Source organism: Polypterus senegalus, chromosome 7, assembly GCF_016835505.1.
Source record: "Polypterus senegalus isolate Bchr_013 chromosome 7, ASM1683550v1, whole genome shotgun sequence".
Taxonomy (NCBI): domain Eukaryota; kingdom Metazoa; phylum Chordata; class Cladistia; order Polypteriformes; family Polypteridae; genus Polypterus; species Polypterus senegalus.
The window spans coordinates 176,878,642-176,895,349 of NC_053160.1; the positions used below are offsets into that span (position 1 = coordinate 176,878,642).

General features: G+C 39.8%; 1 protein-coding gene across 2 annotated transcripts in view; it reads right to left on the reverse strand.

The window, feature by feature from the left end:
• Positions 1 to 3,665: 3,665 nt before the first annotated feature.
• Positions 3,666 to 16,708, reverse strand: part of cntfr (ciliary neurotrophic factor receptor) — a 734,458-nt gene continuing 721,415 nt past the window's right edge. For both annotated transcript variants that reach the window (XM_039759654.1, XM_039759655.1), the window contains 2 exons: positions 9,918 to 10,044; positions 3,666 to 4,466 (listed from right to left, as the gene is read on the reverse strand). In XM_039759654.1, the coding sequence (XP_039615588.1) occupies position 4,466; positions 9,918 to 10,044 (128 nt within the window). In that variant the 3' untranslated portion in view covers positions 3,666 to 4,465. The remainder of the gene's footprint in view (positions 4,467 to 9,917; positions 10,045 to 16,708) is intronic.

A 16,708-nucleotide genomic window follows, 5' to 3' on the forward strand; every position in this document is an offset into this window, starting at 1 on the left:
CGTGCCTGCTGGGGAGGGGGGGGAGGAGGAGGAGATTGCTGCACGTGTTTGCCTGCCTATCTGCAGCCAGTAAGTGCAAGCGGACCATCCCCCCACCACTGGCAGGCTGAGAGAGAAAGAGAGAGAGAGAAAGCGAGCAAAGCCGCTCCTTTTTCATTATGTTCAGTCAGATGTGCACTCTGTTTGTGCTCTAGAGTATTTCATATGGCTTCTAAGCAAGTGAAGAGTGGTGAGAAGAAAGTTTTGAAGAAAATTGAAATCGAAGTAAAGAAAGAAATTACAAGAGGTGGAAAAACTGTTTACCAGTTGACTCATTTACCAATCTGAGAACCCTCGTGCTTTCAAGCAACACAATGTAAACAAAGCCAGACTGCCAGCAAACATGAAGGGTTGGGTCACAAGGACTTTGTTTTTGAAATGGCTGCATGAGGCGTTCACTCCCACCAGCTAAAAGCACCAGAAACCCAAGAAATCACAAGAGAGAAAACACCTGAAGGAAAACACTTCATACCAGAACTCGTTTCATGCAAGGTTAGTTTTCTTGGTGGTTTTTGTATTACGGATTTTTCAAAAGTCAATTTTTCAGTTCATAACGCGATTTGTTGCAATGTTACTTTTCTCTTTTTTCAAATGTTCTCTTTGTTTTCCGCTGTGCTTAAAACTCATTTTATAAAAAGTGTTTACAGCGATTGGAATGTTAGACTAAAATAGAGTGATCTTGTCACAGTACTTTTTTGGTTGCTTGTGGTTGGTTTTTGCATGCACTTCGGATTTGTTCCTTTTTTTCCGCTGTGCTTAAAACTCATTTTAAGAACAGTGTTTACAGCGATCAGGCTTTAAGTTTAATAGCGTGATCTCCTGCAATCTTACTTTTTTGGTTGCTTGTGAGTTGGTTTTTGCATGAACTTCGTATTTGTTCTAATGTTCCTTTTTTCCACTGTGCTTAAAACTCATTTTTAAAAAAATGCTCCGCGAGCAGAGAGAGAGAGAGAGAGAGAGAGAGCGGGCAGCTGACAGGGAAGGGATGGGGGGGAGGATAGGGGGTGGGTGGTGTGTGTGTGTGCGTGCTCGTGCTACAGAGAGAGAGAGAGAGCGTGAACCAGCCTGCTCCTGTAGCGGAGGGAGGGAGGGGCTTTGGTGGTGTGTGTGCTACAGAGAGAGAGAGGGAGAGAGCGAGCGAGCCAGCTTGTGTAGCTGAGCAGGGAGCCTGGGTGTTTTGTGTCAGTGTTATTCAATGTTTTACATTAGTTTACTATTACACTGTGCATTCTATGGTGTAATTAACTATATTTGTGCTTAATCTTTACATACAGTTTGTACGGTCTGGAACAGATTAATTGTATTTACATACAATCCTAAGGGGGGAAACTGCTTTGGTTCACGACCAACTCGGTTTACGACCAAAGTTCTGGAACGAAATATGGTCGTGAACTGAGGTTCCACTGTATATATATATATATATATATATATATATATATACTGTATATATATATATTAATATCATATGCACATTTTTACACCTAGAAATAATGATAATGATTATCAATTTTATGTATTGGCTTTCGGCTGTTTTGGCTATTTTTAAACTTTTCTTCATATCCTTAGCAACTGGACACACACAGACACTTGTCCTTTTACTAAGTTGATTTTTGTCCATCTGGGAGTTGGACGTATTCAGCGTTAACATTTGCAGTGCATCTGTTGAAATGTTTTTCTGTAATTCAAGCAGTAATAAAATGCATTGCCCTTTTCTTTCCAACAGATGGTGCACCCCAAACATTAGCACTGCTTTAATTAATTCCATACCAAATGGTTTGTAAGAAAGACATAGCAACTAGAAGGACACACAGATACCCAGATGCACACATAGACACTTGTCCTCTTATTAAGGTGGATTCTTCAACAAATCCATATAAATTTTGCACAGCTGTCAGAATGTGTTTCTTTACAGAAAGAATGGCAGACACATGGAATGAATGACCAAGTAGGGCGGTGAAGAGTAGGACTTTAGGGACCTTCAAATCTCAACTTGATCTCTTTGCAGAATTTAGGTGAACAGGACTGGTGAGTTTGTTGGGCTGAAATGGCCTGTACTACTCATAACATTTTAATGCCGTAATGACACTTGGTAAAGTTTACTTTTTTCATCACAATGTTTTAAAACTCATGTAATTAATTTATATTCTAAGTCCAGAAATTAAAACAGGTATACGTTGAAAAGATTATTTCATGTGAGATGTTTTAGATATTTTTGGGCCGCTGAATTCAAAAATGCAAACTATATTTTTTTCATCATGTAACCTTTTTTTCACAAAACATTTTTAGCTTTCAATTATAGTTTTTGTTTGCACTATAATTAGTTAAATATCAATATTTTATTTTAATGATAATTTATTTGAATGTAATATTTTCTTATATTATAATCTACAGCAAAATAGTTATTTTATTTGACAATAAGTTCAACATATAGCTGGAACTGAACCAGCGATGAGTCCCAGCAGCAGGTAGCATCATGTGAAGCCGTCAGAGGTCCAAACGGATGCCATCCAGACACAACGTTCTTCTGATGTCCAAACAGAGAGGAAGAGTTAACAGCACATTAAAAGAATTTGTATCCTTTTATTTACTGCACTAATGTAAGGACATACTGCAGAAACTTGGCAGAAGAATGGAGAATTTATAAACTTATCTAAACAAAGCCTAATACACGTCAATGCCTCCTACTCATTCTGTGCATTTGAAAGAAACCTATGAGAAAAATGACAATCACCTTGAGAAAATGAACTACAATGAGTAACACCACTCTGTTTTTTTATTATGTTAAAAGCCCCACCCTAATCGTGTATATTGATGAATTACCATAGAATAGCAGAACACAAAGAAAAATTCAAACTTTTTTTGCAGTATGGTGTTATTTCATACACTAGATGGCAGCAGAATACCGTCCTGAGCATTTTCCAGGGTCCAAATCTCATCAGATTTGGTTAACCTAAGTAATGCTTGCGATTAACCTTGTTTTTGTTGAAATCTCCGCCCCACTCATAAATATTAATGAGCTTCCATAGAGTAGCACAACGCAAGGCAAAATTCATCATTTTTTGCAGTATGGTGTTATTTCATGCACAAGATGGCAGCAGAATACTGTCCTGAGCATTTGTTGGGCTCCATATCTCATCATATTCTGTTAACCCAAGTACTGTTCAGGATTAACCGTTTATACGTAGAATTGGGATAACACCAAGGAGCTTAACTGAAACCAAATCATATACAACCCATGTGTTTCAGTTTTCCTAATTAATGAAGTTCCATCCCAACATAGCATTAAACCAAACAAGCTTTCACCATGAAATGGCCACATTTAATGAACAATCTCTCTTTTATATACATCTATAAAAATCCAGATACAACATGTTACAATTATCTAATGCTAATACATACATTATTAAATAATAAATTTCTCATGTTAAAGATACGTATTATTGTTTACAAAATATGAATTAAGCACTTATAATCATGTAAAACTAAGCTTCTATAAGTATATCATTTAATAATAAAGAAATACATAATCACAGCAATACTTCTTGATTAACATAATTTTGAAACTGTAATGGATCAAAAAAAAAAAAATCAAAATCTTAAAATTGGCATTTTAAAGGAAAAACGGCAAAGGTCATTTTTATATTAACTTTTAAAGCAAAAAAAGAAGAAGCTATGTATAAGCACCATACCGTTACATGATGACGTGACTAGCATATATTGCTTCTTAATTAAAAAAACAAAAAATGCAGTCCATATCAGGCATGTTAAATATCATTTTTTGTTAGGCCTGGAGATTCCATATCATGACATATCTTAGAAGTACAAAAACACATTTTAAAACATTCACGAGAGAAGTATAATAAATCCTCCTCCTCTTAAAAACAAAATTACAGTTCGGTTTCTTCGGCGATCTTGGCAATTGATTTCCTTGTCATCTACGTTGGTGTTTGTTTCGTTTGATTGTGTTTTGTTTTGTTTTGTAAGTACACAGGCACAGCGCAAGTTCCGGAAAGCAGAGCATTATGGGTAAGCAGTGTCGATGACGAGTCTTTGGCATGATGAGTTAGCTGTATGTGATTGGAGTTATCGCTGAATTTATTTATTGGAGATTTTTTTTTTTCCAGTGGCAGGTGAAGAGCAAATAAAAACCGTTGTCATGCTAAAGCAAATGTCGGGTGTCACATCATTCGTGGCTGCATAAGACTTGTTGCTTTCCTGGCACACTGTGTTCTGCGTTTAAGAAATGTTTTGGGCACATTTTTTTTTGTATTATTATTCCCTTATCCATTGATTTGATGAATTTTGAATTGGAGTCTTTATTCTAAAGAAATTTATTCTGACGTATTAATGCACGATATCCATTTAAACATGTGCAAAATAGAAAGAGAAGACATTTTTACAATTCCACAGGAATGCAATACGGAAATCTGAAACAGAAACAAAAGAGAAAAACATTAGGGCCTGCACCAATCACTTATGGGTCCTTAGTAAACTGTATTCATATACAGCAGTATTAGTAATAGTAGTAATATACCATATTAGTAAATCATATTTATACACAGTCAATGCATCACAGACTTTGAAGGAAGCCAATGCAGCGGAGCCAGCAGATAGATAGATAGATAGATAGATAGATAGATAGATAGATAGATAGATAGATAGATAGATAGATGAAAGGCACTATATAATAGATAGATAGATAGATAGATAGATAGATAGATAGATAGATAGATAAGGCACTATATGATAGATAGATAGATAGATAGATAGATAGATAGATAGATATGAAAGGCACTATATAATAGATAGATAGATAGATAGATAGATAGATAGATAGATAGATAGATAGATAGATAGATAGATAGATAGATAGATAGATAGATACAGTAGATATTTTATTAATCCCAAGGGGAAATTCACATACTCCAGCAGCAGCATACTGATACAAAACAATATTAAATTAAAGAGTAGTGGTGTCATGTAATTTTCTTTATTTATTTAAGTGTTTATTTGTTTATTCTTTTGCATTGGCGTGAGTATCGTGTCACAAGTCCTCCCTCATTGCTGTAATAAACATTCCTGCATCACAACCGCAGTTATCTGGGCCTAAGTCCTGGATCGGCTGCTGTCTGTTTCCATGTCCAGGAGATTTTTATTTTTGTTCTGGATACTCCAACTTCTCCAACAGTATATCCCAACGGTGATAATTACAGTGAGTTCAAAAAGCATCTTCACTTCACTTTCTGCACACTTTATTGTGTTGTACAATTCATTTTAAATGGATACATTTGCCATTTTTGCCCATCAGTCTACATTCAATAAGCCATAATGACAAAGTGAAAACGTGTTCAGAAAAGTTTTCAAATTTATTGAAAATCAAAAACTGAACTTTCTCTTTCATAGATGTACTCAGACTCTTAGTTCAGTACTTTGTAGAAGCCCCTTTGACAGCTTCGAGTTTTCCTGGGTAAGTCTCCACAAGCTTTGCACAGCTAGATTTGGACAGTTGATCCCATTCTTCCTGGCAGATCTTAAGAAGATCTTCTAGACTGCAGTGGGCAAAGTCAGTCCTGGAGGGCAGCAGTGGCTGCAGGTTTTTGTTCCAGTTGCTTAATTAGAAAACAATCCTTGTCAATAATTTAATTTCTTGGGTTTTTAGTGCAGGTAGCACAGTGGCACAGTGGGTAGCGCTGCTGCCTCACAGTAAGGAGACCTTGGTTTGCTTCCCTGGTCCTGCCTGTGTGGAGTTTGCATGTTCTCCCATTGTCTGTGTGGGTTTCTTCTGGGTGCTCTGTTTTTTCCCCACCATCCAAAGACATGCAGGTTAGGTGCATTGGCAATCCTAAATTGTCCCTAGTGTGTGCATGGTGTGTGTGTCCTGCCGTGGGCTGGCGCCCTGCCCGGGATTTGTTCCTACCTTGTGCCCTGTGTTGGCTGGCATTGGCTCCAGCAGACCCCCGTGATCCTGTTTTAGGATATAAGCGGGTTGGATAATGACTGACTGACTGACTGGGTTTTTAGTGCTTTAACTCTGCCATGTCAGGTTGTTCTCATATCCTAGATTTTTTTCTCTTTGCTAAGGATATCGTCCAAATGATTTGAAGTCTAAAATGGATGAGTAATTCTCAGTCCTTCATGTTTTTCAAGCTAAATGGAGAAATGCCGTTTTGACAATGCTTTTGTCATTTTCCTTTTATTGCTAGTAAATGGCAATTAAAAACTGAGAATACAACTGTTTAAGACTAAAATAAGCAATAAGGGTTAAAAATCTTAACACACGAGACAACTAAAATGAAGGAGAAATGTTACTTGAGCAATAAGTGCTACTTATAGAGCAACTGGGTTAGAACAAAAACCTGCAGCCACCGTGGCCCCTCAGGAATGGTCCCCCAAATCGAGGGGAGTGTGTGTGTGGAGATGGGTGAAACATCCAGAATGACACCCACCACTGCAGCACTCCACAAATGTAAGCTTTATGGCATGGTGGCCAGATGACACATGAAAGCCTGCTTGGAATTTGCAAAAAGGCACCTAAAGGACGTCACACTATGAGCAACAAGATTATCTTGTTCAGTTTAACTAAGACTGAATTGTTTGGCCTCAGTTCTAAGAGTCATGTTTGGAGGAAACCAGATACTGCTCATCACCTGTGCTGTGCCATTGCAACACTGAAGCATGGTGGTGGCAGCATCATGCCTTCGGGTTATTTTTCAGCAGCAGGGATGGCGAGATTAGTCAGGGTTGTGGGTAAGATGAATGGAGAAAAATGCAATAATATCGTTAATGAAACTTGTCGCACACGTGTGCATGGGAGGCAGTCAAGGGGCTTGACTCAATGTGTTTGTATGTTGGATTTATGGGAAATAAAAAGTCCTATATTCATGTATTAGCATAATTAGATATAAAACTTACTATGGTCTTTTATAAGCATTAAACTTAGTGTGAGCTTTCACACGAATCAGGTATGCCAAGCAAATAGTTAAAAAAAGGCATATGCCATATTTCTTTTTAATTAAGCTCAGAGCGAAACCACCAATATTTAATAAACTAAAAGGATGGAGAAGGGGGAGAATAATGAATTGAGACAGTCTGAGGTCGGAAAAAGGGAACGAAGTCTGCTGGTTAAAAGCCAGCTAAGAAATAAGGGAGGCGATAAAAGATAATGTATGGCAAAACACGAGAAATATTGGTGGTTTCCAAGAGGACTTGAAAGAGGCCAGCTGGAGTAGGGAGTCAGGATAAGCAACGAATGAGCTGTTTTGATTGAGGTCGAAATGATAAGAAATGAGTTTATAAACTGTGATTTTTGTCTTGTTCGGGGCTCAACTCGGTTTGGCTTAATTGTGTTGAGTCCGTGTTATTGATTATTGCAATAAAGCTAAGTACTCTGCTTGCCTATCCTTCGACTCCCAGAGCCTTCTTTCAAGGTGAGAACCTCTGGTGCATTTTATGCCCCGACAGATCAAGGGTTGGCAGAGCGCACTAACACTTTTTCTCCTTCCTCTATAGATTCTCAGAAGGAAAACTTGCTTAACTTCACTTGTGGTTCCTCCATAGACTCTACTTGGGGTTACAGGCCAAAAGACCTCCCATCCAATCCCACTCCTGACCTCACTTCTGGATGAAACGCCTCTTCCTCCTTGCCAACTATAAAACCGCCATTCCTTCTGTATCAAGTAAGTCTCGCCTTGCACTAAGTCTATGAAGACTACTCTTGTTCTGTGTTTTTACGCAAACCTTTGTTAATTTTTTCAAGTATGCGAGGTCGATGCCCAAACCTTTTTCTTGCCTCGTTACATACTATTTCAGAGTGCTCTGGATGTCACACTGGCCCTAAGGTTCACCTTCCAAGAGATCAAAGCACACAAGGTGCTTAGAGACAACCAATCTGGGAATGTCTTTGAGAGGCCGAGCCAGAGTCTGGACATCTCTGGAGAGATCTGTTCACTGATGGCCTCCATTTCAACCTGATCGAGCTCAAGAGGCTCTACAGAGAAGAAAGGCAGGTATGTAAAGCTATCTCATCGTACTCAAGAAGACTCCAGGCTGGAAACCCTAGGGGGCTTCAACGAAGTACTGAGTAAAGTGTTTGAATACTTGTGTCTATGGGATATTTCAGTTTTTTATTTTTAATATATTGGCAAACATTTCTAGAATCTTATTTTTGCTTTGCTATTCTGGGGTACTGAGAGTTACTTGATGAGGGAAAAAATTAATTTAAACAATTTCATTGCAAGGCTGCAGCACTGCAAAATGTGAACAAGTGAAGGGGTGTTCGGTCGCTAACAATGTGGAGCCTTTTATTTTTCGGCTGAACAGAGAGGCTTTTATTAGACATATGCTGTCCTCACTCAGTCCCCATTTTACATTTCATGTTGATTTGTAGCTTAGATTATTCTGCTCAGTGCTGATTAAAAGCATGCACAGTGTATTAGGCGCCATTGTGGAAGAATGAAGGGCACACATGCATTAGAAATAGTTTTACTTATTTTAAGGCATAAAATGGATATTTTAACAATGAATCATAAGCAGTTTGAGATTTGTGGCTGGTGACGCGATGGGATTAAAAATTCAAATCTATGTTGCATAGAAAAGAGACTCAGTACTCTGATAACGTTGAGTCTGAAGTACAGTTAAAACAGACAAGCCTTGGAGTCGGACAAGCCATGGAGTGACCTGCAAATGAACTCTGTGAAGTTAACGAGAGTCAAGTAACCTCAAGAATGGTTGCTTTAAAATACTTTAAAACTTATAATCAACTCCAGTAAAATATGAATAACAGGCACTTTTCATGACACCTTGACACATGCTAGTCTGCTCTGGTGACAAGTTTCCTTTCTTCTGATTGCAATTACCAGAGGGCTGACAGTCATGGACCTCTGATGTAAAATATTAAAATATCGCCACCACAATGAGTGCTTGAACGTTTGTTGTGTGTCTTGGGTTTATTGCTCACGTATCCTTTTATCAATCAGTCAGTGCTGGTCGAAGCCCATTTGAAGTCCTACCCACAGAAATGAAAAATCCTAGACAACAATAATATCAGAAAGAAATAAAATGGTGACATGTTCTTTAGTCTCGTGCTTCTCAGATTTTTTCTTGAGACAAAATACCCTGGTGGTCTCACAAGTGTCTCCCTCTTGAGTTCAAGAAGAGACCTTAGCAAAGTCACACAAGGGGCTCAAAACTTCCAAGTAGTGTCTTGATGTTTTTTTTTTTTTGCAATTTGAAAATAGTTGCATCGTGTGCTTAGTAGTATATGTTGAAATGTATTTACAGTTGTTTGTGTTAATAAAACACTTTACGATGATTACTAAACTGCAGTCCTTACTTCTGAATAATAGTATTAGCTACTCTAATTTATATCGTGTTGCTTCAATTACATCCTAGAAACAAGGCAGGAGATATGTCATCAAGCCCTGAGGTTATGTGTTTAAATCCCACTGCTGACACCATGTAACACTGAGCAAGTCACTTCACCTGCCTGTGCTCCAACTGGAAAAATAAAAGAAATGTAACCAGTCGTATCTCAGATGTTGTACATCACCTTGGATGAAGGCATCAGTCCAATAATAAATAAACAATATGTAGTTTTGAGATTAAAAATAATGCAGTCACTTAAGGATTAGGGATATGTGAAAATCAAGGATCTGGAAGGATGATAATGCAGAAGAAAAGGAGGAAAGCAAACGGCTCCACTGCACTCCTTCAGCACTCATTCATTCGCTCACAAAAATCACACCGTCCATAGACCTTTAGTTATATTGTTAAGCAATGTGCTACAGGTGAATCTATTCTTTTTTTTGGTAAGGTTTTGTCATTTTTTTTACATTTGATCAAATTTAACGAGTAAAACATAAATCTTTAAAAATTCTTACCAGATAATCAAGACAATGATGCAAGTTATGAAAAGATTTGCTGACAGCGTCAATGCTGCTGAACTGCCTCCTAATGTGTCGCCAACCTGTGGCTTTGCAGATGGTGATGCTTGAGAAGGGGTGGTCTCTGGAAGGGAAAAGAACAAGTCTTTAACATTCTGTGCTAACATCACGCTGGCATTCCTTAAATCAGCTCATGGCACTTCACTTAGCAATCCTTTTAGTGTCTGTTGAAACCAATATAATAATGGACTACAGAAAGAGATGGCAATAACAATAATAATAGTAAATCCATACACAATCTTGTACTTAACAGTCCTTTTAATACCCCTTTTCATCTAATATAGTAATACTGCATATTCAAGAAAATTGTGGCAATAATAATAATAATAATAATAATAATAAAATAAAAACATTAATTAAATCTGCACAATCCAGTATATGCTTGGTTATTAGGGTCAGCACTTATATTAGAAGTTTTGGGCTCAAAACAGGAGCCAATCCTGGAGAGAGTGCCAGCTCCTCTTAGGGCACACTTACTCAGAATATTATTATTATTATTATTATTGTTGTTGTAATTGTTAATAATAATAATAATAATAACCATGACAAGTCTGTATTGTTTCAAAAAAGAGGATGTGGGGTGTTGAATTCTGTTTTTTTAACTTTGACTTGATCTTCTTCTTTGCTGTATACGACTTGATCATATGGGATGTCATTTTTTTATATAAAAAAAAAAATTAACAAAAAAACAAAAACAAAAAGGAGGGTGTGATAGAGTCCTGCAATGCACTGGACCCATTTGTCATTTGTCCAGGGTTGGTTCCTGCTTTTCACTCCAAGCTGCTGAGTCATCAAAAGGATCACTGCAACCAGGAATTGAATTAAAAAATTAAGACTGTCACTTTAAAAATAAAACTAATAATAACAATAGTACAAATAAGAAGAAGTACCTGAAATAATCACTCGTTACAACTGAAGTATGCAGAAGAGCATCTCTGAACACACAACACAATCGAACCTTGAAGCAGATGGGCTACAGCAGCAGGAAACCACATAAGAAGAAGACATATATGTGGTGGAGTGAGCAAGTATATTTGATGGATGGATGGAAGTGATGCCTGAGGGCACAGTGCTTAGCCCTGCTACCTTGTTAGAACATTAAAACAGTCTGGATGAGAACAGGCCATTCAGCCCAACAAAGCTCTAGTGTTTATGTTTTGAATATGGAATTATGTCAATGTACAACCTTATCAAATTCTCCCTGTATTTGTGTTGGATTTCACTCAAGTTTTTCTCCAATGTTCCTGAGTAACTATGACCAGTGTAAGTGTGAGTGGCTTTTGAAATGCTCTGGCACCCTGTATCAGGCTGATTTCTGCCCCGAATCCAATGTAATGAAAGATTCTGATTTGAATGAAGTGGGTTTGAGAATGTTGTGCTTTAATAATAAGCACGTTTAGATTAATGAATAGTCCGACAATATTAATACTAACGCAGCACTCTGTGTATGTGACAACAACACTGCAGTCCACACTGACTCCACAAAATACAAAGTCAAAAACCAACAGCAACAATACACCCCGTCACATCTGTCTATGTGGATGGCATAAAGATATGAGCAGGCACAAATAAACAATTACAGCAGTTACCAGAAACAATCGAAACATATTCATAAGACATACATATGGAGTTTTTACAGGACAAATGTAAAACAAGAAAAGAGAATCCTGAGAGAAGGTGTGTTTATACTTGAAAATGGCAACCAAACTGAGGCCTTGGCCAATGCTTGAAATATAAAAATACCTTGGGCTCCAACACAAAGTAAATATACTCGTACACAAAAATGTACATCGCGTCTTCACAAACACTCAGAACAGACCTGCATGCCTGCCACACAATTAACGCCACCCAAATATGCGCCATACCAATACTCTCATTTTCTTTCAGAGTTATACGTTGGTCACAAACAGACGTACAACAGCTCCAAAACAGGCAAATCACAGACAACGGCACCTTCAAAGCAGCCACAGTGTGACTCACTCTTCCATCACATGCGGAGAGAGGACAGGGTCTCATGGACATAATGAATTTGCTAAAGACATAGATTAGTATACTCAAGAAAATTCTATTAAAAAAAGGGTATACGTCAAGGCTACACAAAGCAATACAAACCTCCATACCACAGACAACATCACAGGGGACATAACAACCACACACTTTAAAATACAAGCATGGACCCAGAAAACATTGCCATGGCAGACATCCTCATGAACCTGATAAGCCTCATGTGGATAAGATTATGTCAAACTGCTGCCTAAGCTGTGGTGGTACGTTTGGCAAGACAGAAGGGCTTACAGTATGCTAGCCATACAAGATCAGATGATGAACATGAGAAACTGCAAAAACTCAGTCCTTAAGGGTGCTAACATTACAGAGAGTACATGCAGAGGCTGCCATTAGGAACAAGAAACATCCAGCATGTCACATCAGGCTGTAAACTACTGACACAGACAGACGACATGCACAGACACAATCAGATGGCAGACGTTAGACATCAGGAACTGGCATTACAGCACATGCTAGCAGACACATACAAGCCACAGTAGAAGTACCGAAATGTCACACATAAGCTAGAAAGGGACAGAACTATACTGGCAGGCAAAACTATCCTCCATAACAGACCAGACATAACACTGAGAGACAAACAAAATCGTGACTACATATATTATTGATATTGCTGTACAAAATACACACACAAATAAAAGGCAGAATTATGAAGAACTGACTGAAAAAATACGTGGCTTATGGGGAATGGACAGGGTGATCGTTGTGCCAATTGTTGTCTCCACCACTGGTGTCATCCCACATGCACTGCACACAAGCCTACAGACGTTACTTAGAAATGAATACTGTGATATATGGCTGGCAGTTCATCCCGGCCAATACCCCCACACCGCTAGATGGAGTCCTCCCTGCAACATGGAGGGCCCCCGAATTCCAGCAAGGCATCATGGACATTGGAGTTTTACTTCACGGCCCTGCTGGATACCGTGGGGGCCGCCAGGAGACATAATTGACATTTTATAGCCTGTAAGTACTCCTAATCATGGGGATGGAAGGAATGAAGTACTTCTGGGCTGAAGAAAAAGAAGTTTTCATCTGACCCGTTAGTGCTATGAAATCACATGGACTGAGGGAAAGAAGCACATCCGGGTAAGGAAATATAAAAGGATGATGGGAAACCCCAGCAGAGAGAGCCAAGTTGGGTGCGAGTGTAACGGAGCTGCTGGGTGGATTGGAGGATTGTTTATTGTATATTATTGATTTATTATTGAGAATAGTGGAGGTGGAGGTGCTTTGTGCACAGTATTGTATTAATAAATTAATTATTGGGACTTTTACCTGGTGTCTGAAAGTGCTGTCTGAGGGTTCTGGGGTCAGTAGCGACCCCTACTGCCACAATACACACACATAATACTACAGAAGGCAGACATTTTTAATACATGTCACATCATGAGGAAATCCCTTAACACAAAAACAGTCCCCTGAATCTTAAACACACGCATACAAACACACACATGACATAAACTGCCCTATGTCTTGGCCTAGGCCCAATGTAGGTGGTTGCAACAGGACTATCCCACAAATCACTCTGAATATAATAATAATAATAACAATAATAATACTGGACAGTAGGCTGACTAGTTTGACAGTAAGATGTTGTGGTAAATGTTTTCAAAAAGCTAGAACAGAAAGTGTCCGGTGCATCCCAGCAACCATTTGGAAACAACAGAAGGTCTTTTTCCATGTGTTCCACACTAAGCACAGTACACCAGTGGTTCTCAACCTGTGGGGCGGGCCCCCCTAGGGGGCCGCGAAGTAACTAAAAGGGGGGCGCGAAGATGTGAAAAAACGATAACAAGAATCGAAAATATGAAAAATACATCTAACTTAAACTACATTCTGATACTAGAAAATAAATATAGAGTTAGATAAATGCATCTATGATATATCATTAATTAAAAATGAACAAATTGGTATTAGTGGGCTCCTTTCAAAAAAAGTTAGGGGGTGGGGGGCGCGATTAAGACTGTTATGAAAACTCGGGTCGCAAATACTTAAAGGCTGAGAAACGCGGCAGTACACCACTAGTTTGGACCTTTGGGAATACACATTTGAAATAATGGCTGATAAAAGTCAAGGCCATCCAACTGCTCTGACCCTGAGACAATGACCCGGGAAACGACTGGGACAAGCAACTGCTGGAATGTGACCTAAAGTGTGCTCTATCAGATCCAGATGAGAAAATGTGGCCATGAAGCGTCAGCCAGTGGCATTTGGGATCATAAATTATCCTGGGTTCACAGGGTTTAATGCTGCTTAACTTAGGCAATTAAAGCTGAAACCAATCAAGTGCACCAGTTAATTGTTCAAAGGTGGCATTTCATGGCTGAAGGAGGGCAGGCAGAATTCAATGGGGCCATGTCATGAGAGTAATGACTGCATTTGCTTAAGATAACCCCAGCAGTTTAGTTTAATGTATTGTAAGCATTAGAAGAGCGGGATGTGCTGGCCCGTCCTAGTCCTACAGTTAATGTCACAATGTCACTACGGCAAAGCTTCTGTCTGACTTCCATTTAAATTTTTAAGTGTTGGATGATTCGTCTGCAGAAATGTGTTTCTTGTTTGCTATTTGCTAAATAATATAGTGTGGCCTATTGCCTTGATCTCTAACCTGCGTAATATTGGGTGCAGAAATGGAAAGAAATGGATACCAATAGATTCATTATTTCTTGGTTATCTATTAAATTGAATGCTGGGAGACCAGGTAATGCTTGTGGTTGGTCGGCCAGTCTGCAAACATCCTCCACATCCTCTCATTTGCGAGAAGTGGACCATAGATATGTGATACAGTATGTGCCATTCCAAAAAATGGCACATCACAAACATTTGTGGTAATAAAATGCAGACGATGTTTGCAGACAAACTGCTGTGAATATTTCAGAAACTGATGATCTACTAAGATTTTCACACACAACCATCACGAGAGTTTACAGAGAATGGTCCGAAAAAGGGTAAATATCCAGTGGGCGGCAGTTGTCTGGGTGAAAATGCCTTGTTGATGCCAGGGGTCAGAGGTGAATGGTCAGACTGGTTCAAGCTGATAGAAGGGCAACAGTACCTGAAATAATCACTCATAACAACTGAAGTATGCAGAAGAGCATCTCTGAACACACAACACAATCGAACCTTGAAGCAGATGGGCTACAGCAGCAGGAAACCACAGCGGGTGACACTCCTGTCAGCTAAGAACAGACAACTGGGGCTACAATTCACATGGCCTCATTAAAACTGGACAATAGAAGATTGGAAAAATGTCACCTGGTCTGAGGAGTCTCAGTTTCTGCTACGACACTCAGATGGTAGGATCAGACTTTGGCATCAACAACAGGAAAGCAGGGATCCATCCTGCCTTGTATCAATGGTTCAGGCTGGTGATGGTGGTGTGATGGTGTGGTGGATATTTTCTTCACACACTTTGTGCCACTTAATACCAACTGAGCATCATTTAAATGCCACAGCCTACCTGAGTATTGTTGCTAACCACGTTCATCCCTTATGACTGCAGTGTCCCTATCTTCTGATGGCTTCTTCCAGCAGGATAACATGCCATGTCTCAAAGTTTAAATCATCTCAAAATGGTTTCTTGAACGTGACAATGAGTTCACTGAGCTCAAATGGCCTCCACAGTCAGCAGATCTCAATCCAATAGAGCACTTTTGGGATGTGGTGAAATGAGAGAATTGTATCATGGATATGCAGCAAACAAATCTACAGCACACGTGTGGTGCCATCATGTCATTATGGACCAAAATCCATGAGGTATGTTTCCAGCACCTTGCTGACTCTATGCCATGAAGAATTAAGGCAGTTCTGAAGCCAAGTGGGGGTCCAACCCGGTACTAACAAAGTGTACCTAATAAAGTAGCTGGTATATATATATATGGTTGAAATAGTTTACTGTCAAATAATGCAAAGAGTACGCAACACGTGTTTCACCCTAATTCTGGGCTCAGCCCTGACGTCCGAGGTTCGATTCCTGAGAGGGGGTGCAGTGAGTGTGTACGCCTCAGCCCAGAATTAGGGCAAAACACGTCACATACTCTTTGCATTATTTGACAGTAAACTATTTCAACCTTTCTATGATCTGCTTCTCGCAACTGAAAGAGGGGACCGTGGCGGATGTTAGCCGACTTGCTGACCAACCACAAGCGTTACCTGGTAGGTAACCACCCATACAATCATATTGGGATTCAGACTACGAATGCCATGAATATATATATATATATATTGTCAGGGATGCCAGGGGCAATGACCCGGCTGGGATGCCGTGAGGGACCGGAAGAGGGTCAGAGCCCACCTTGGATCACGTGGGGGCTGCCTTCCTGGTTGCTCTGGGGGCCACGGGTACAGGGCATGGAAGCTCCACCCTGTAGGGGCCCGTGGTCACCGGCAGGAGGCACCCCAATGCCTTGGGGACCTGTTACCCCAGCACTTCCGCCACACCAGGAAGTGCTGGGGGGAAGATTTAGGACGGCACCCGGAGAGCTGCCAGGAGGACAGGCGGCACTTCCGCCACACTGGGGCGTGGCCAGAGGAGGAATGCCGGGAACACCTGGGGCTCATCCGGGGACTGTTTAAAAGGGGCCGTCTCCATCCATTCAGCGCTAGAGTCGGGAGGAAGAAGGACGAGGCAAGAGAGGAGAGTGGAGGCGGCCCAAAGAGAA